Genomic DNA, 21,150 nt, shown 5'->3' with positions numbered 1-21,150 from the left:
CAGTTTTTCAAATAAAAGAACAAATCATTTTAAATTTACTACTACTAATAAATTACATATAGGACAAAATATAAAGCATTTCAAGTGCTTTGACTATCATAATTTTCATTATGGTAATTACATTTTAGCATCTAAAATGCAAGGATGCTGCTTGTTGAAAAAATTACGAAACATTCTTAAGATAAGACAAAAACATGAAACTTCATATGGTTAGACACATGTGGAACTTAATTGGATGGGGTAATAATTTTTTAAATGCTTTCAAGGCTGTCATCAGATAGTTCATCTAAAGGAAAACATTGAGAAAAAAAAGCTTGAGGAAAAGTTTAAGATGCACATTTAAAACAAAAAAAAATATTTAGGTAGTTCATAAACAGCAGATAAAAATACATTTTATAAAAGAATTATAATTTCACATAAATTTTCTCAATTACGCTATCACCTGACATAATGATTCTATATCCACATACATGCAGAAATAGGGATTAGAGATCATAAATATTCTTGAAATGATCGTTGATGCCAAAATAATAAAATGTTACTATAAGAGTAATACATTTAACATTTGTTAAGTATTTATTATATGCTTATAAACTGTTTAGCCTAATCTGATTTAATGCTCACAAAACGTTTATGAAGATGGATACTCTTATTGCCTCCACTTTATAGCTGAGGGTACTAGACATAGAGGATTAGTTAAATTATAGTCACAGAAATGCCAGTCGTGGAAACAGGACTGAATCCAGATTTGAAAGACTTCAGGGTGAATGCTCTTAAATCAGGATGGTATTTTGCATGCATAGTTATTATAAAATCTTATTTAAATACAGTAATGTACCCTAATATATATATTTATTAATCATATTTGCTTATTTTATTATGAATTTGCCTTCCTTAAACTCATATAATAATTTACTAATGAGAGACGTCTAATCTTTTTGATAAAGTTCAAATTATTTTTTTAAAGATTTATTTATTTATACAAGAACTGGGGTACAGGCCAGAGGCACGTGAGGGTGAAAGGAGTCACCAGAGAGAGTGGGAAGCAGAACAGGAAGATCTACTGAAACACACTGTTGAGGGGACCAGGGGGTGAGAAAGGAGACCTCTGCCGCGTCTTGTGGGATTCTCGCCAGGCGGCCAGGATCAAACCCCGCTGCAGAGGCTGCGAACAGCTTCACAGCGCTGCGTCAACCACCTGCGCCACCAGAGAGGCCCCTAAAGTTCAAATTATTTTAAAAGCATAAAGGATTAAACTTTTTCTTTTTCTCCCACCACCCTAATACCCTCACCACTTTGCCCCTGACTTGCTGTTGCCCACTCCATCCTATAATTGAATCTAATGTTCCAGTAATACTGTAAAACCGGCAGGTGACCACGCAAACTCGTCCTTACTTCTAAGGCTGCTATATGCTGTTCTTTCTGCAGGGATCCTCCTTCCCCACTTTAGTCCCAACCTCTTCCAGGAACTGTTTTCTCCGTAACAACCTGAGAGACCCATGTTAGGCATGACCTATCTGAGAAAGTTTTCTTAAGCATCCATCAACATGATTTTTGTCTCTATTTCCCCTGTATTCATTTCTAGCATAGAATTCATCACTCTATTACAATGGTCTGTTACTGCCAGTGTCCTTGAGTGTGCTGACAATCAGAGTTTTTTAAATGCTAATGTGGTTACTTAAAAAGATAACATACTTACAGAGTTCACCACAACTAGGTATTCATTAATAGTATAATTAATAATTATCATTTTAATACTTATTTGTTATTCAACTGATATTTGAATGCCAAAAGTTATTTCTTATAGTTAACTTTTATATGATGTATTAGTACAAGTTCCACAATAATATTTCTTGGAGAACTGTATTATTTTAAAGAAAGTTAACATTTTATTTCTTGTTAAGAATACAGTTCTGCTTAGTCCATTTATATTTAATATAGCTACAAAATTAGCTTTGAACTTATCATATTACTATTTGCTTTCTATTTGTTCCATGTGTCCTTTGTTGTTGTTGTTTTAAATTCTTACATCATTTTTCATTTTTGCACAATGTATGCATTTTCATTTTGGTTATATTTCCTATATGGTTCTGCCCCCTTATTTTAACACTAATCCCTCCTCTTCAAGCAAGCCAACCTGAAAGATAAAGATTATCAGACCGGATTTTTTTTAACTAATACTATGAAAGAATTCTATAAGCAAAGGAATTAAGTTTTAATACCAGAAAAGAACAGAAAGCACAATTTGTGGTGTTTCCATAGTGCAGTGACTGGTAAAGCAAGGATTTTGCTGTGTTCACTATTGCATCTCCAGGGTCAGTTATTGGATCTAGTACAGGATAAAGTATTTACTAAATCAAAAAAAAAAAAAAAACAGTTCTGTATTTCCACAGAAGAATGTACTGATCAGTAAAGTAGTAAGAAAGTAAACTGTTAAGATACATTGAAAAAGTTTGTCACTGTCATGAAAAAGATCCAAGTTATACCCCTGGTCAACTCAAGCACTGGTCATCAACTCAGCAGTTGATCTCCGGCATGTCACTAAGATACAAAGTTACTTTTATCCCTTGATGTTATTACCAAAGCAACATCTGTTACTAGACTAAAAATTTATGCCCTAACATATTGTTCATTATAATTGTTTTTTTATTAATATAGTTTAATGTTTCTAAAATCTCTTTTTTTCCCTGTTTGTACCATCTTCTGAAGTTAGTAAAGAGTTCCTCTGCTACTGTGGAAACACATTTCTCTGAGTTAAGAGTATCCCTTTTCAACATTCTCATTGGAAAATAACCCATTATCACCTTATCCATACAATACACAATGCCTATATAACATTTATTAGAAGGAAAATTAGTTTTTATTCCTAACCATTACAGGAATTAAATGTTCTGGACAGGAGGAAGAATTATATTCTAATATGCCCAGTACTAACTAACCAAAGAATACTGCTTAAGTAGTGAAAACATAAAAGACCAACATAAGTTTTACAAGATAATCTTAGCAGTGAATCAACAGAATTTTAAATTCCACTTCGTCAAAAAATCAAATAGCAGGGCCTCCCCTGGTGGCGCAGGCGGTTGAGCCCAGCGCTGTGAAGCTGTCCGCAGCCTCTGCAGCACCAGTTCAATCCCGGCCAGCAGGCAAGGGTCCCACATGGCACAGCAGACCTCTCCTGACTCGCCCGCTGCTCCCCTCAGCAGTGTATTTCGTCAGTCTGCCTATTCTGTTCCCCACTCTGTCTCTGGTGAATCCTCTCACCCTCCCACACATCTGGCCTGTACCCCGGTTCTTGTATAAATAAATAAATAAATCTTTAAAAAAAGAAATCAAATAGCAAATAATGGGTAATTATATAAAGAAAAGATACTAAGACAAAACTTTATTAGTCCTTTCCCTCTGATAATTCAGATAAGATTAAAGTACAATATAAAATATTAAAGGAAACCATTTTAAATTCTGAAACTATTCCTAACATTATTGATTAAAAAATCTATAAAAGAAAAATAAAACCAAGAAGATCAAGCTGTCTTTAAAGCTATAAAAAGCAAAATGTAAGAGGAAGTTTAATAAGATGTTCTCATAATAAAAGTTTTATGAAGTACTAAATTAAAGTAATAAAACTTTTTTAAATCATCATTCCTTAAATATATAAAACATGTCTCGCAAAGATCTGATATCACAATATCACAGATTTTCACAAAACTCAGCCATTAACCTGTATTTTTTCATAATAAATTTGCAGTTATATTTACCTTCAGATCCCATGATGAAGTGATGGATATCAGGGCCTGTTGACATACGAGGTCCTTGACAGCTTTTTTCTATTATACCTCGAGGTGTTACCATTTTTATATGAACCACCTGTTTAATACAATGCATGATATAAAGTCTAGACATTTGTCAGTGCATGGTGTGGGTATATGTACACACATCCATTTCTATTCATATAAAACACTACTTTGAAAATATTTGGTTACATGATAAATGGATACCCTTCATATATCTCTTGGTAATCCCTAAGCGAAAATTAGATGGTATATAACTTTTTAAAAGAAAGAAAAATCATTCTAAAATTATTACTAGTTTAGGTATTGCAAAACAAGTTTCTTTAAAACAAATCTAGCCTAGGGTTATCCATGTGGCAAAGAACTAAAGAAAAAATGAGAAATGATCATATTTTAATTGGCTTATTGTTTTACTTATTTAACAATATTTATAAAACACTATTATTCATGTCAAACACTGCTCTCAATGCTTAGAATCCTAAAAAAAAAAAAAGTTATTCTCACCTTATCCCCACATTCAAATTGTCTACTTTGCCCACTTAGTTGTAAAGAGTAAAATGAACAAAGTGATCAGGTCAAAATTGGGATGAAGAGGGAGATGCAGTGATTAAGTATGTGAATTATGGCTCACAAAGGTGAGAAAGTATACTGGGGGAAGGGTGTCATCCAAAAATAGTTCCTGAGATCAGAATCAGAAATGGTTAGGTAAAAATCCTACACATTTTCAGAAATATTTTTGACAGGTAAGTAAAAAGTTGTATTACTGTTGATAGAAATGAGAAGAGAGTATCAACAAGCAATTCAAAGTACTTATTCAAGAAATAAAACTTACAAATATGGACATTTAAAAAGTTTACATTCACTAGCAAGTAAAAAAATTAAAAAAGAGGAATTCAAAATTATAAACAAAATGTCCAGTAAAATAAAGATTCTCACAGAGTTAAAGGGAATGTCAACTAGTATAAAATTTCTACAGTGCAATTTGGTTATAAAGATCCAAAGACTTAAAAATATACAAATATTTTGATCCAGCCATTTAAATTCTAGGAACTTACCCCAAGAAGACAAAGATATATACTAAAAGAAATTATTAAAAAGGATATTTCCCCTTGTTTTCTGTAACTATGAAATCAAAAATAATTTAAATGTTCACTACTAAGCAGTTATTTTAATAAACTGTGCAACCAAAAGAGAATTATGCACTCTAAAAATTATGGTGCAAGGCTTTATTATTTTAATATATTGGTAACATAATTTAACGAGATTAAACAATATGGACCTTTTTATATTAAATATTAGATAAACACATATAAGTACATCAAGATGTATACTTATAATTTGTGCCCTAGCAGTACTAAATGTGGCAGGCTATCAAATATTTGTTTAGTTCTGATAAAGATCTTATTAGTTCAATGCTAAAGGGTAAAATTCTCTCCTCCGAAATTGAATTCATGTTATTTTAATTGCCAAAAAAACATGATTTCTAAAATATAGTCAATTAAAAAAACAGGATAAAGTAAACTTTTTAAAAGTTTTTATATATTGTAGACATGTAAAGCCTTAAATTGTTGGATGCTAGTAACCAATATGTTTTATTGAAAATCTGGTATTTCTAGCAACAAAGGTAATAATGAAAATGTTGACAGTTTAGATCTGAAAAGCAAGCAAAACTAAATAGTTCTACCCATAATGTTAGGAACCTGACTTGAATAGTCTCATAAATTAAAGTTCTTCTAAATTGTATTAAAATATTGATAATAAGGCAGTCAACATTTATGAAACACCTACTACATGCTGGGAACTCTAACAGTTTTCATTTTAAGTCCTGTACTCCCTGTAATTCTATGCTGCAAATATCATTATTCCATTTTACAGGCGGAAACTCAAGTTTAAAAAGTTGAACAAGTTTGTACAAGGTTATACGATCAGTCACTAAAAAAGCTACTAATGGAAGAAGTGATAAACCTAATTCCTAGTCAGGATGTCCATAATTATACTATTATCACATTAACTCTCAGACCACAGGCACCAGACGAGGTAAACAAAATTGCATGTACCTAAAAACATCAAATGTCATGCTGCCACTTAGAACATTTCAATCAGGCCTTTTAAATCTATATAAGGTTTTTTTTTTCAGAAAAGTAAATCTCTTAAGGCAGAAGAGTTGCAAGGATAAGATCACCTAAGTAAATGCACTAAAATCCTGGTAGTTGAAGACAGAGGTTCCCATAAAGCTTACAAGCTATATTTATATATTTTATAAGTCAGTTATTAAGAAGCACATACAAAGTTTAAATATCCACGACTTTAAAGGGCACACCATTAAATAATGACCATAGTTACATCTTTTTAACTGCTTCTATATACATAGCCAATGTTGCTATAACCAAAAGGGATAGATATACTTTGGGGGACTCAACCATCCAACTTTCAATATTTGGAGCTTTAATACACCTTTAATAACCTATATACTAATCAACTATTACAGAATAACTAGAAAAAATTTACCAGGTCTTCAATATTGCCATAGATATTCTTCTTCATGCCTGATGCCCGAGTTGATACCCATCCTCCCAAAGTGCTGAATTCCAGGGAATCAGGCTCATGACCTGTACAATAACCACTTTCTTTAAGCTAAAAAACAAAAAGGTAATATTTTACTAGTGAAATGGTCCCTTTTTACACACACTCTATACATTAAATCTCCTCACTTTGAAATTTCCATGTCACTGTATTTGAATGCATTAATACCTACATGAAAAAAGAAATTCTTTCATGATACTTGTATCATGAAATGTATGTATCATAAAATGTCTTTACGTATCATAAAATGTCTTAAGCTTTTGCCTTGTGGAAAAGTTGGCAAAGGTGAAAAATGTTGTATTTTCCACAGGTTCACTAGCCAATCTTACTCTTTCCATCCTTTCATTTTAAAGCTATCCAACTCTACTGTTTTCTTCCACAAAGAGAAAATTTAAATACTTACAGCAGTCAGATTATGCTTAAATAACTGCCAACTTCACCTAAACACTTCCAATAAATAAAGCATTTAATCTCCTGTTCTCCCTACCCTAATATAATATGCAGCAGGCCTGCAGAAAATCCAAACAAATTGCCTGTACTTAATTCTCTCAAGGAGTCATGTGTTTTAATGTACAGCCATCTGGCTAGGTTTCCTGCATGTAATACCGTCATTTATTTGTGATGCAGATCATGCATTCCTGTACATTAAATAGTCACTTGTTTCTCATTTTTCTATATTAGCTTGGCTTTGCCATCTGCACAGCACCTGAGGTTGAATAGATGCCCTTAACTCCAACAACACGAAAGCCATTCTACTGAAATCATTTTAAAGACTAAGCCATCTCATGTCAAATGGTACAGATACTACCATCTGCATACCCACTGTCTATTGCACTCAAGCCCATCAATCTGTGTTCACCATTCTAATAGTCATCCAGTTAAGCTATGCAGAAATGTAGCGTATGTCAGCCATGTTTATATCTTTTCTAATTTCATTTCTGAGAACAAGATTAAAAAAAAAAAAATCACTGGTTACATAATAGGATATTTCTCACTACATAGTAAATATATATACTTCATTTGAAGAGATTACAAACCATCCCAAAATAAGTAGCTTAAAATACATGACTGAAAATGTTAAAATGTAGATTATCACACTACCATTTTATATCTCTTCCCTAACATCTCCAAAATCTACATTCATATTGTTTATTCCCAAAACAATACTGTTACTCAATTTTCCTGAAATAAGGAGAAGAAAAAGAAAGTACGTTCAGAGATCACTTTATTTATTAGGCTCGGTACTGAACAAGGGGTTTTCACATACTCTACTGATAAAATTTCCACATTACCTCTACAGAAGCAAATCATTAAATACACATATAAACTATTTCTAATAGTAGATACACTAGAGGTATTAATACACCTCTATGTCTGGCAATTTACTTCATTATCTTCTCCAATTAAAAGTAGCTACTATGAATCAGAAATTATGTAAAGCAATGGAAATTTAAAAAAGCCAACAAAAAAACAAAGCCTACAAGACAGCTAGCTCCTCCACGAAGGGAGCTCCACATGGTATACCAATGTAAATCTGCTTCTTTGTTGAAATCTGACAACTTCCTACTAGGTAAGTAAGGGAACTAATGTTAACAACCTGACTTGTCACTTATCCTTGCTAGAAAATTTGCATACTATAGTTCTATACGTACTATATATTACAGTACACACACATAATAATTCTTGGCTTACAGTAAATGCTGAATAAATGGTATTTATAACCATGTAAGTTCAGCCTCTCTTAAAACTGTGTTTTTGTTAATGCCATTAGCTACTAAAAAATATCTGCTAAAGAAAGGTTTACAGATTTATTCCTACACTTAACAAATATCCTTTTTTAATAAAATAACTTTTTACCCCATCTGCATGCCATAAAGATCAGTGGGTGTAAAAAATTTATTTTACTTTCGTATACTCATTCAGAACAAGTATTTACTGACTACAATGTGTTAAAGCTTCAGATACATTACAAAAAAAAGGAAAGCCTAATTACAGAGCTTGTATTACAGACAGAAAGAAGGAACCTGAAATTAATAAGAAGAATAATTAAATTAACACAAAACAATTAGAAGAATACAATGGAGAAAACAGAAAGCAGAGCAGGGACTTCCACTCCTATCCAAATAACTTACCCTCCCATCTGGAAGAATTAAAAAAATAAGAAAAATTTAAAAATGTTTTCAAATATTGTATACAAGATAACAAAGCTAGAATCCCTATGAGAAAGCAGAGGTGAGAACTATAATTGCTCCTAGCTTACTGCTCTGGACTGTCCGACAGGGAAAAATAATCCAGGTAGAACTTGTAAAACACTGCTTTGAGGAGACTGATTTTAGAGCTGTGGGAAACCAAGGCACCTAGATGTCACAAGATAAAGTCCTGAAGAGTAGAGAACAGCACAAAGAAAATCATGAAAATCAGCAATTGTCTCTGAACCTGTTCCCTAGGAAGTCAGCAAACTACTGAAAAGCAAATGTGAGTAAGGAACCTATGGGGGTGGGGAATGGGGGAACGAATAATCCAAAAGGAATAGAGGACAGTGGCAGCATTCATAGGTCAGAACAGTGCCTAACTGGAAATACCCAGGAAAATCATTCCTCAGTAATGGGAAATGATTAGCCTTAGCCTCAGACTGAGCACTGCTCTGAACTCACCCACCTGAAAGATCATAAAAGCAAGAACTAATGGATCAAATGATTTCTAAGTAAGTTTATTTCAAAAAAAGTAAAATATATTTATAAAATTAAAAAATATCTAAGACACAACTAAATTAATATTCACAATGATGACACCTAATAAAAAATTACCAAGTACACAAAAAGACAGGAAAACATAACGCACAATGAGAAAAAAATAATTATGAGGTGAATAATCAAAATCAACCCAGAACTAACACAGATGTTAGACTTAGTTGACAAGGACAGCAAAACAGTTACTACCATACCCTATATGTTCAAAGTTTAGTAGAGGCACAGAAGATGTAAAACACCGGGCCTCCCCTGGTGGCACAGAGGTTGAGCGCTGGGCTGCGAAGCTGCCCGCAGCCTCTGCGGCACCAGTTTGATCCCTGACTGCCGGCGAGGGTCCCACATGGCGCGACAGACCTCTCCTGCCACGCCCGCTGCTCCCCTCAGCAGTGTACTTCGTCAGTCTGCCTGTACTGCTCCCAGCTCTGGCTCTGGTGAATTCTCTCACCTCTGCACTTCTGACCATACCCAGTGCTTATATAAATAAATAAATAAATCTTAAAAAAAAAAAAAGATATAAAACACCCAAATTAAATATCTAGAAATTAAAATATATAATGCCTGAGATAAAAAATATTGAGGGGATTGAAAGCAGAATATACACTGCAAAATAGTATAATAGTGAATTTTAAGACATGGTAACAACAACTAAAAGAAAGAAATGGGAAGAACTGCAGTGAGCTAATAAAGTTCAAACAGCCTCAGGAATTCGATGAGTAGACAGTCTCTGAAGGTCAGGTGGGATAAGAGGAGCAGACAGTTCACCTTATGAAGTAGAATTTTTTTTTTAAAGATTTATTTATTTATGCATATAAGAGCTGGGGTACAGGCAGAGGTGCAGGGGTTGAGAGGATTCACCAGAGACAGAGTGGGGAACAGAACAGGCAGACTGACTGAAATACACTGCTCAGGGAAGCAGCAGGCGAGCCAGGAGAGGTCTGCTGTGCCATGTGGGTTACTCCCTGGCTGGCCGGGAATGGAACTCATGCTGCAGTGGCTGTGGACAGCCTCACAGGTTGCGTCCCAACCCTTGCACCACCAGGGAGGTCCCTGAAGTAGAATTATTACTCCCATTTTATAGATGAAGAAACTGAGACATGGGGAAATGGGGGTGGGGGCCAGAAGTATGTCATATATCCCCAGTCTATTAACAAATAAAATAAAGTAGCCAAATATTTAATAAACTAAATAGATTAAAAATCAAAAATTCCATTGACATGTTAATGATCTTCCTTAACTTGTATACTTATCAAAATCAATATAATTTATAAGTTAAAAGAGATTATAATTTGTGCTACCTGTCTACTATTACTTCCATCATTTTGAAACTTCTAGAAGAAAAAAGAATGCTGTCTTAAGTTAGTTACCTCAGCTGAAGTAGAAACTAAAGGACACAAGTTTAATGAGGAAGAACTTGAACTGGGATCAAAACAGATACTATATCACACTGTACTAGAGACAAAAAAGTTCTACATTGGCATTTAGGAAAATGAACTACTAGGTAAAATATCCTACTCTAGCAAAATGTCATTTAAATTTCCAGGAAATATGTTCTTGAATTTTAATTCCAACTTTAAAAAAAAAGAAAACTTGGAAAGGTTAAACTACTATATCAAATGTGACAATAAATAAAGAATATAAAACTGGAGACATGAAAGGCCACCTTTTGTATAAAGAATTGCTATACTGATAATGCCTCACTCAGGCAATGGAAGACTAATAAAGGCCTTTTTGTACATTTTTTTTCATTAAATACTATTATTCTGCCCAATGAAATTCACTACACATTATAATAATTAAAAATCTAATTACCTTGATTTATATAAAACCTTGACTTATTGAAGATCTTTAACATTGCCTCAACAAATATGTTCAATTTTATTCCAGTTCTGTGTCTTAACACAATAAATCCAAAATAAAGAGTTTAATAGTTTTTCTCAATGCCTTTTATCCAGAATTGGTCACAAGCATACCAACTTCATTCATCTCTTTTCCAAGGAAAAGAAAAAAGGGGCATCACACAAAAAAGTAAGATCAACAAGCACATCACATCTGTCTATATATCCTGTTAAAAGGTAAGAGGGAAGGGTCTCTGCAAGGGGTCAATATATCACTCAACAACTGAAATTTTTTGTTTACAAACATCTTGATCATGTTTGAGAAAGTTGAAGGAGCCAATACATTTTAATAATTACTTGCTTAGAATCTATCAAGTGAACCTAACATTTTCCAGAAGCTCATTAGGTTTCCAAAAATGTGTTATAAAGACTCCAAGAGTTTCATGAGACAAGCAGTTTTCAATGAAATTATGCACTGAAAAGTTCAGTGGCTGAAACAAATACCATCTACCCATTTGATCTAACTTATCAACTTCCAAGGATCCTATTCACATTTGTTCCATCTTGATCCATTTTTAATATTTACTTCAGGTTACTATCAGCTCCAGCCTGAATCACTGCAACAGTCTTTTGACCCACACTTTCACATCCCATCCATCCTCCACAGAGCGGTCAGAACTATCTAAGTACAAGGGTAAAATTCAAACTTCTAAGAGGTGTTCTCTGAGGTCTGACCTCTCCATATATTCCTGATTTCATCCTTTACCACTACTACACCTATACCCACCCAATGTACAAACAGCAAGAATAGGTTTTCTCCCATATACACCCACTAGATCTCAACCATACTCAGTTATCTGCAGGCCTCCAAAAGCAACAGCTGCCCTTTACAGTCTTTGTACACACTACTTTCTTTGAACATACTGTTTCCCCCATCTCCTTTTTGTTAACTCCCAGTCATCCTAAAGTCTCATTTTATTGTATTCTAAGTCTCATTTATATGTCTATGATACCTTGTTTGTCCAGTTCCTGCCCTCTTAACCTCATCTGATGAATCACAACATCCTACATTTGGCCTTCACCTAGCAATTCTCACTCTGAATCACAACTATTTATCTAAGATAACTGTAACTAACACAACTATATTCTATTATAACTATCAATGAGTATCTTATTTACCATTGAGTCCTCAGGATCTAATTCACTGCCTGATCTACAACAGAAATTAAACAAACTCATTCATTGAATGTATTGTGAAAAACACTTCATTCAGAGAGGGGATGCAAAGCAGTTTTAAAAATCTTAATTAAAGAAATAAAATACCTGTCTTTCCAACTCTTGTCCTGTTATGCCAGCCTCCACATGAGCTGTCAGATTGTTTTCATCAACCCAGAGGATTCGATTCTGTTGCAAAGGAAGAAAGAAGTCTCAATTCCACAAACTAATGACATTTTCTCAGAAAATACAACTTCCCAACTCAAAACAGCAAGTGACAAAATAATAAATCAGCAAGTAGGGTTACCCACACTAGAAATTTCCTTTTACGGCCTCCCCAGTGGCACAAGGGGTTAAGCACAGCATTATGAAGCAACCCGCAGCCTCTGTAGCACGAGTTCCATACCCAGCTGGCCAGGGAGCACCCACACGGCACAGCAGATCTCTCCTGTCTGGCCCACTGCTCTCCTCAGCAGTGTATTTCAGTCAGTCTGCCTGTTCTGTTCCCCACTGTGTCTCTGGTGAATCCTCTCACCCTTCAAACCTCTGGCCTGTACCCCAACTCTTGCATATATAAATAAATAAATCATACCAAAAAAAAAAAATCTCCCTTTATACATGACTATATTATACAACAAAGTAACATATGCAGTAAGTATATTGTGCAAGGGTTGGTTTAAAACATATTCTCTTGTTTCATGTAATAGAAAACTATTATTACAATTACACTCACAATAAGACAACAGTAATTTCAGTATAACTGTGGAAAATCAAGCTTTTGATTCCATGGCGACTAAAAAAAGTATTAAATGGTAAATTACAAAGACAACTTATTAATCTCATGGTATTTTATAATGATGCATATACATCTTCTCCCCCATTACAATGGCTCTTGAGGCAATTACATACTTATGCTAATTATATACCTCACACTTAGTAGGGGTCCAAATATATTTCTGATAGAACAAAAGAAATGCAGGAGGCAGAAGTACAAACCACTTTTAAGGGCACTCAGAAAGAAAATGTACAGGCTACTCTTTTATATCCAACATATAATACCCAACACAAATTAACAATACAACAAAAAACTGTAAGGTTAACTGACCTTAGTATTACCACATATATTTAAGTAGCAAACTGACAAAAAAACTAATTCTTGTTATATTTTCTACATATCAGAAGTACATTGTACAAAGTCTGCACAGTTTAATGACTTCAATGTAAATAGCAATTATAAATAGTAGCCATTCAATATAAATTATTTAAAAAAGTTCAGTGTTAAAGGCAGTAAATATACTAGGTGGTTTTTGTCTGTTTGTTTTGCTTTGCAAAATAAATGGCTAGAAATTTGGCATTTAAAATTCTGCCATAGAATTTTAGACTTTTACCCAATGTAAGACTTTTACTTCCATTACCTTATTTAATCTTTACAATAACCTTCTGCAGTATTACTGTCTCTATTTTACATATTCAGTAACATTTAGAGATAAATTTGCACACAGTAAGATAAAGAGCCAGAAATTCAAACACATTCCAGAATAGGCTACCTCTTCAGATATTTATAAGAAAACTGAATTTCTTATACTTTGGAATAAGGTCGGAGGTTGATGAGAAACTATACAACAGAATTATTAACTTATCACCACTATAATCTGATGGTCAAAAGTGAACAAGCAGCTAGTATATGCCTGTGATACAATTTGACAAAAAATACATCATTTAGAGCAAGATAGTCTGGCTTTAAAAAAATTAATAGCTATGCCTAAATTTAGACCAGACTTTAACTCTAATTTGAAATTTAGAGGACATACTCAGACTAGCATTAAATGACACCAAAAAAAAGCAACAGGTAAATTCAAAATTGACATATTTTATACCAAAAATAACCTAGTTTCTCCAAATTCAGTAACATCTAAAAAAGAATGTTACTAACAATTAACATGAGCTGGATCTCCCCAGCGGCACAGCAGTTGAGCGCTGGGTTGCGAAGCTGCCCGCAGCCTCTGAAGCGCCGGTTCGATCCCTGGCCGCTGGGCGAGGGTCCCACATGGCGCACAGACTTCTCCTGCTGCCTGCTGCTCCCCTCAGCAGTGTACTTCATCAATCTGCCTGCTCTGCTCTCCCCTCTGGCTCTGGTGAATTCTCTCACCCTCCCGCACTTCTGACTGTACCCAGTGCTTGTATAACTAAATAAATAAATCTTAAAAAAAAAAAATTAACATGAGCCTTGTCTGACTCCCAATTTGAACAAATGACTATAAAAAAGGATTCTATTACTAGGCAGCTACCCAAAGAGTGCAAAAACGCTAATTCAAAGGGATACATGCACTCCTATGTTCACTGCAGCATTATTTATAATAGGCAAGCAATGGAAATAAACTAAGTGCCCAAAGAGAGAAGAGTGGATGAGGAAGATGTGGTATCTATTCACCATGGAATACCATTCAGGTACAAAAAAGGATAAACTCTTGCCGTTTGGAACAGCATGTATGAAACTGGGGGGGATTATGCTAAGCAAAGTAGGTCAGAAGGAAAAAAAACAAATACAGCATGGTGTCTCTTATATGTAGAATATAGAGAAACAAAACAAAGGATTGGACAAAGTCAAACCAGTAACAAATTCTAGAAATCTGAACTGCAGAATTGAGGCTACCAGAAGGGTAAGAAGAGAGAGGCAAATGGGGAAGGAAGCACAATGGACTAAGGTGGAAGACTATGGGTATCTTAGTGGGTGTGTTGTGGTGGCATATACCTGAAGAGGATGGCCCTATTCCTCTAAATCATACAATATTTTAAACAAATGTTTCCTCAATTTAAAAAAAAAAGAAAGAAAGAAATCAAGGCAATGGAAAAAAAAATAATAATTTTGAGTCAGATAGAAACTTTGAATACAGATAGGATATTAAATGATGTAAGAAATTATGTTAAATTTTGCCAGCACTGATAATATGAGAAAATGTCCTACTTAAAAGAGATACATGGAAACTTTAAGTATATATAGCATAATAGGATTTGCCTTTAAATGAAGTAGGGGGGAAAAAAGTCAATGGGACAAAAAGTTAGTAATTATTTTACCTAAAGAATGGCAATAAAATTCTCTCTACTTTGATGTTTGAAAACATTTCAAATTCAACAGCCATCAACAAATTTTTAAAATGACAATGAAGAAATATCTAGGAATATTGTTGACTATATGAACCTAAATTCAAATCTAAATTAAAACGTTAAGATGGTACAATGTCCTACTCTTGCACCACAATAAGTCAAAAGCTTAAAAACCAATGCTAATTTCTTCCACAAACAAAAATGTAACATTTATTGGTAAAAAAAAAGTGGGGGGACAAGTTAAGTTTTGATGATTCAATAAATCAAAACAAGTGTTATTTGTTTCATTTCTCAGTTAATACAAATCAGATCATCTATGATATCAACATTCCAATTCAAGCTTCTCTAAGTATCTACTTCACATGTCAGTTTGGTAGAACCCATCAAAATATGTACCTTAGAGTAAGAATGAGCTTAACTTTTGGAGATCTGAAGACAAAGGTAAAATACAAAATTCAAATAAATTTAAAACAAAATGGACAATATAATATACACCTTTTTAATGACAACTAAGACTGAGACACACAATTTTTAAAAATTGAAAGCTACCGTCAAGTACATCTTAAGTGATCAAATACCATTTGTGAAGTGTCCAAAGAAATAATTGTTCTTGTTTCATCTGCAGGACACATGAGGCCATATGAAACACTTGTTCCTCCTGCCAAAATAGAAAACAACAAAGTTATGCTTAAATATTTTATTTTTAGCAACAATTCTAGGACAAATTCCTAATATAAAGTGTAAGAAACCCACTAGGAAAGTAGTAAATTCCTATTTCTACTTTATAAAACGTAATTTGTAAATGCTAGCACACTGAAAATAAACTCACCTTTATTTTTATGCTGCATGCCAAAATGAAGAAATACTATGGAGCTGAAAGCAAAGGGATATGGTTTCATCCCCTGGGCACACTCAAGTGAAGCCCCTAGCAATTTATAGAACTCCAAAAACATGATTAGAAAAGTTCTAAGCTAATGATTACTGTAAAAAGATAACTTAAAAGAGAACACACTTGCTTCAATAATTAAAAAAAAAAAAAACACTCATCCTATACAACTAGAGACACCATTATTTCTTTTTTACCATGAGATTCATTTACCATGTAAAATAATCTTATATTCCCATACAAAAGTTTTAATTCACTAGGATATAAACAAGCTAAAACTTCTCAGGTTAAATGATATACATAAATAAATTTGGTTGTGGTAAAAAAGTGATTTTAATATAGAATAAAGAATAGGTACAAGTTATGTAAACAACATACTCCTATTTTCTCTTAACATTAGTTGTCCAAGGAAAAATGCTTACTTGATACCATTATAGAATAATATGGTGTTCTCAAATTCTTAACCAGATCTGTATTAGCATGTATTATTAAACTTTTAATTAGTTTCCATATGTTTTGGACAGAAAACATGTGGAAGTCACCTTGACACAAAGTAAGAATTATAGAGGATATTGCTCTATAAGGTTTAGCTTAATTTTACAAGGTGAGACCAAGAACTGTCAGTAAATGATGGGTAACCATCATTTGTTTGACATGGCCATGTGAAATCAGAAAAGTACTTAATAAAAAAGTATCTTAGTGCACTTTTGCATGAGTTCAATAGTAAGCATCAGCAAAGAAGAAATCTGGGGCTCCTTATTTGTGGGGTTCCATTCCATCACTGCCAGTTCAGTCAGTGAAGGTAATTTCCTTTGACTTGTATAAGTTGTTAAAACAATGTGGTTAATGAAAGGTCAAATTTATCTTAAAATATAAAATAATATTAGATTTTGTTATTAAAAGACATTATTGATTTGGGATCACTGTTCTGGTTGATCTTTTACAGTGCATAGCATTTCTTCTCAAAGAAGAATCGGGCATATCTAGCCTTTGAAAAATAACATTCTCTCCATAAAAACAAAGGTTAAAAAATAATTACTAAAGCAAAAACATTTATTTTTTATTGAGGCATTACATCACAGCTTTAATGAGAGTCCGTATAGGAAAGAAGTTAGTGAACTAAAGATACATCATGTCACAAATAGGTAGATCTACTCTGAAAATAAACACCACCAATTTTTCAGAGTAACCATACAATCATTAAAAGATTTTCATGTTTCCACTGGGATGGCACCAATATTTAAAATACAAGTGTTTTAAACAGAACAAATTTACATCATTTTAAAATTCAAAAGTCACAATACCTACCACCAATTGGTATGATACAAAGATTATATTTGCATGCTAGATTCACAATCTTAACTACATCATCGTGACATGCTGTTGAAAGAAGGGAAAATAAATTAATTACAAGAACATGAATAAAAACCCTATAAAATAAGGTTCTATAAAGCTCTTCAGTATGTAAACTTCCCTTCATTTATTCATTAACATATTAGTTAAATTAAAGCAAACTATCCTTTTAACTTTTCACTTTAAAATTTCATACTTACTACAATGTTGCAAAATAGCACAAAGAATTTCCTTCACCCAGTATCCACAAATATTAACATCTTATATAACTATAGCTCAATTATCCAAACCAAGCAATTGATAATGAAATAATACAAATCTTCAGACCTTATTCAAATGTTACCAATTGTTCTTCTTATGTCCTCTTTTCTGGACCAGGATCATATACTGCATTTAGTTACCATGTCTCTTTAGTCGTCTTCAATCAGAATTCCTCAGTCTGTATTTGATTTTCACTACCTTGACACCTTAAAGAACACTAGTCAATTATTTCACAGAATGTCCCTCAATTTGAGTTTTTACAATGTTTATTTTTTTTTTTAATAGAGGCATGTTTTATTTATTTATTTATTTGTTTGTTTGTTTTGTTTATACATGCACTGGGTACAGTCAGAAGCGCGGGAGGGTGAGAGAATTCACCAGAGCCAGAGCGGGGAGCAGAGCAGGCAGAAGGACCGAAGTACACTGCTGAGGGGAGCAGCGGACGGCAGGAGAGGTCTGCGCGCCATGTGGGACCCTCCTCAGGTGGCCGGGGAGCAGCCGGGGATAGAACCGGCGCCGCAGAGGCCGCGGGCAGCTTCGTACCCCAGCGCTCAACCACTGCGCCACTGGGGAGGCCCCTGTTTATTGTTTAATGATGTTCAGATTATACATTTTTAGCAGGAATCCCACAGAAGTGATATTGTACATTTCTCAGTGCATTACATCTAGAGGCACATGATGTAGACAAGTCTCATTCCTGGTAAGTCAGCTTTTATCATTTGATTACATAGTATCTGCTAGCTTCTCCACTATAAGAATACTATAATTAGTAAGTATTTTGTGGGGTGATACTTAAGCAATGTACTCAAGTTCTCACCATACTTTCTTTCACCACTAATTTTTGCATCCACTGATGATTTTTATTATGTGTTATAAACAAAATTTAAATTATTATACAGGGTCTCTCTGGTGGTGCAAGGGGTTAAGACACAACCTATGAAACTATCCGCAGACACTGCAACATGAGTTCAATCCCTGGCCGGCCAGGGAGCCAGCTACACACAAGGCGCAGCAAGACCTCTCCTGACAAGCCCGCTGCTCCCCTCAGCAGTGTACTTCAGTCAATCCACCTGTTCTGTTCTCCACTCTGTCTCTGATGAATCCTCTAACCCCCCACACCTGTGACCTGTACCCCAGTGCTTGTATGCATAAATAAATAAATCTTTAAAAAAAAGAAAAAAAATTACACATAATATACTGCATAAGAATTCCCTTCCATTGTACAGAACTAAAGGGAACTCTATCAATGTAACAACTTTCTACACCTAGTGTAGAAGACTTTAAATATCAAGACAGACTTGCTCAGACTCAATGTGACTAGCAATAGGTCATTAAGGAAGGGAATAATCTGGCAAAAAGCTTTTTAGAAAAATCTCCTAGAAGAATATCGGATGACATAGAGAAAAAAGGGACTAGATGCAAGGCAACTATATAAAAACTGAATATTACTTGCTAAGAGCCTAAAAGGAAATAAAGATGCAAAGGAAAATGTATAAATGGGAATAAAAAAATCATTCTAAAAAAGTTGTAATTAATATATCTCAGGTTTGCTGAAAGCTAGAAATGTTACTTATATCATTCTAATTTTTAATGAAAATCAATTTTTAAACTTTCAGATTAAGTTTATAAAGCTTACTGATTATGGTAAAAAAAATGTTTACTAAATAAAATACTAGTTCATTAATTATTAATAAAATATCTGAAGGTATCTGTTATAAACTTTTAACCAGGCAAAAGTATGTCTAGGATTATCACCTAATCAGGTGCTTTCTTTGACCATGTTGTCTGACATAGGTACTCCCTCCTCCCACCACCTATTCTGTACTCTATTTTGTATCTATTTTGTACTCTAGCTTCCTATATCTATTTTTTTAAGATTTATTTTATTTATTTATACATACAAGAACTGGGGTGTAGGCCAGATGTGCTGGGGGGGTGAGAGGATTCACCAAAGACAGAGTGGGGAGTAGAACAGGAAGACTGACTGAAATACACTGCTGAGAGGAGCAGCAGGCGAGACAGGAGAGGTCTGCTGCACCATGTGTGTTAGTTCCCTGGCCAGGGATCAAACTCATGCCGCAGTGGCTGGCACTGCTGGTGATAGTTTGATAGCACTGAGAGACTTTAACCCCTGCACCACCAGGGAGGCCCTAGCTTCCTATTTTTCTTTACAGCAGTTATTCCCACTCAATATATTATATATTTATCTACTGTCTTGTCCTCCCCCTCACTAGATTGTACGGCACCTGAGAAAGGGGATTTTTATTGTTTTACTACTTATCCTCAAAGTCTAGAAAAGTTACAAGCATATATTTTTATAGGCCTAAAGTTGTATTACTTAGACCACTGAAAATAATGCATAATTACTAAATTTAATTAAGTGGCATAATTTTTTAAATGTTACTTCTAAAGACTTTATTTTTATACACCTACTTACAACACTGTATGAGTGACTAACTAACTTGTCCAAACTAAATGAAAGATAGAGATATTCAAGAAGATGTGGTACATATACACTATGGACTATTACTCAGCAATCAAAAAAGATAAACTCATGCCATTTGCAGCAACATGGATGGAGCTGGAAGGGCTCATGCTCAGTGAAATAAGCCAGAAAGAAAAAGAAAAATACCAGATGGTTTCACTTTTAGGAGGCATATAGAGGATCCAAATAAGGGATCGGGGGGGAAAAAGTAATTATAATAAAGTAAATATCAAAATCAACAGGCAACTATAAACCAGAGACATTCTATAGGGGGGGAAAGGGAAGTAGGATCAAAATAGGGGTGGGAAAGAGTACAAGGGACTATGGTGATGGTACATGGGTGAATTGGTGGTGGGAATTCCACGGGGATATAACTCAGATGAGAAAGCATACACTGTATAAAATTGAAGAATGATATAAAAAATATATAAAATTTAAAAAAAGAAAGATATTCACACTATGTAAAGGTCACACTATGTAAAGGTCTGCTTCAAAAGTAACTCCACGTCACAAGTTATATATATATTACAAGTTCTTACTCTTAAGCCCATAACATCCTATTAAAGCCACATGCAAAACTCAGATTCAGATGACAACCATACTTAAAGATATCCACAACTGTAGATTTCCAAGATGTGTGTACATACGCATTATATATATGGCATATATATTCAAACTACAAGGTCAAACAAGCACCTCCATTCCTTAGAATACCACAAGGTGTCAAAATGACATTGTCAGAAATTTGCCCTCATGTAAAGAAACACTTGAACTTCATCAATAGGAAATTTACATTAAATTTAAACAAAGTCTTAAGTGAAATAATCTGTTGGGAAACTATTTCTATCGAGTTCTTATAATGGAAGATTCAACAGAATAAAATTATAAA

The 21,150-nt window shown here is 34.0% G+C and overlaps 1 protein-coding gene across 1 annotated transcript in view; it reads right to left on the bottom strand.

Moving 5' to 3' along the window:
• Nucleotides 1-21,150, bottom strand: part of AGPS (alkylglycerone phosphate synthase) — a 102,136-nt gene that overhangs the window by 51,469 nt on the left and 29,517 nt on the right. The window contains exons 6-10 of the mRNA XM_037523609.1: nucleotides 17,471-17,542; nucleotides 15,855-15,934; nucleotides 12,280-12,360; nucleotides 6,297-6,422; nucleotides 3,756-3,864 (exon numbers count right to left, since the gene is read on the bottom strand). Of these exons, the coding sequence (XP_037379506.1) occupies nucleotides 3,756-3,864; nucleotides 6,297-6,422; nucleotides 12,280-12,360; nucleotides 15,855-15,934; nucleotides 17,471-17,542 (468 nt within the window). The remainder of the gene's footprint in view (nucleotides 1-3,755; nucleotides 3,865-6,296; nucleotides 6,423-12,279; nucleotides 12,361-15,854; nucleotides 15,935-17,470; nucleotides 17,543-21,150) is intronic.

Source organism: Talpa occidentalis, unplaced genomic scaffold, assembly GCF_014898055.3.
Source record: "Talpa occidentalis isolate TD23 unplaced genomic scaffold, MPIMG_talOcc4v2.1 talOcc4.3, whole genome shotgun sequence".
NCBI lineage: Eukaryota > Metazoa > Chordata > Mammalia > Eulipotyphla > Talpidae > Talpa > Talpa occidentalis.
This window is presented reverse-complemented; position numbering and strand designations above follow the sequence as displayed.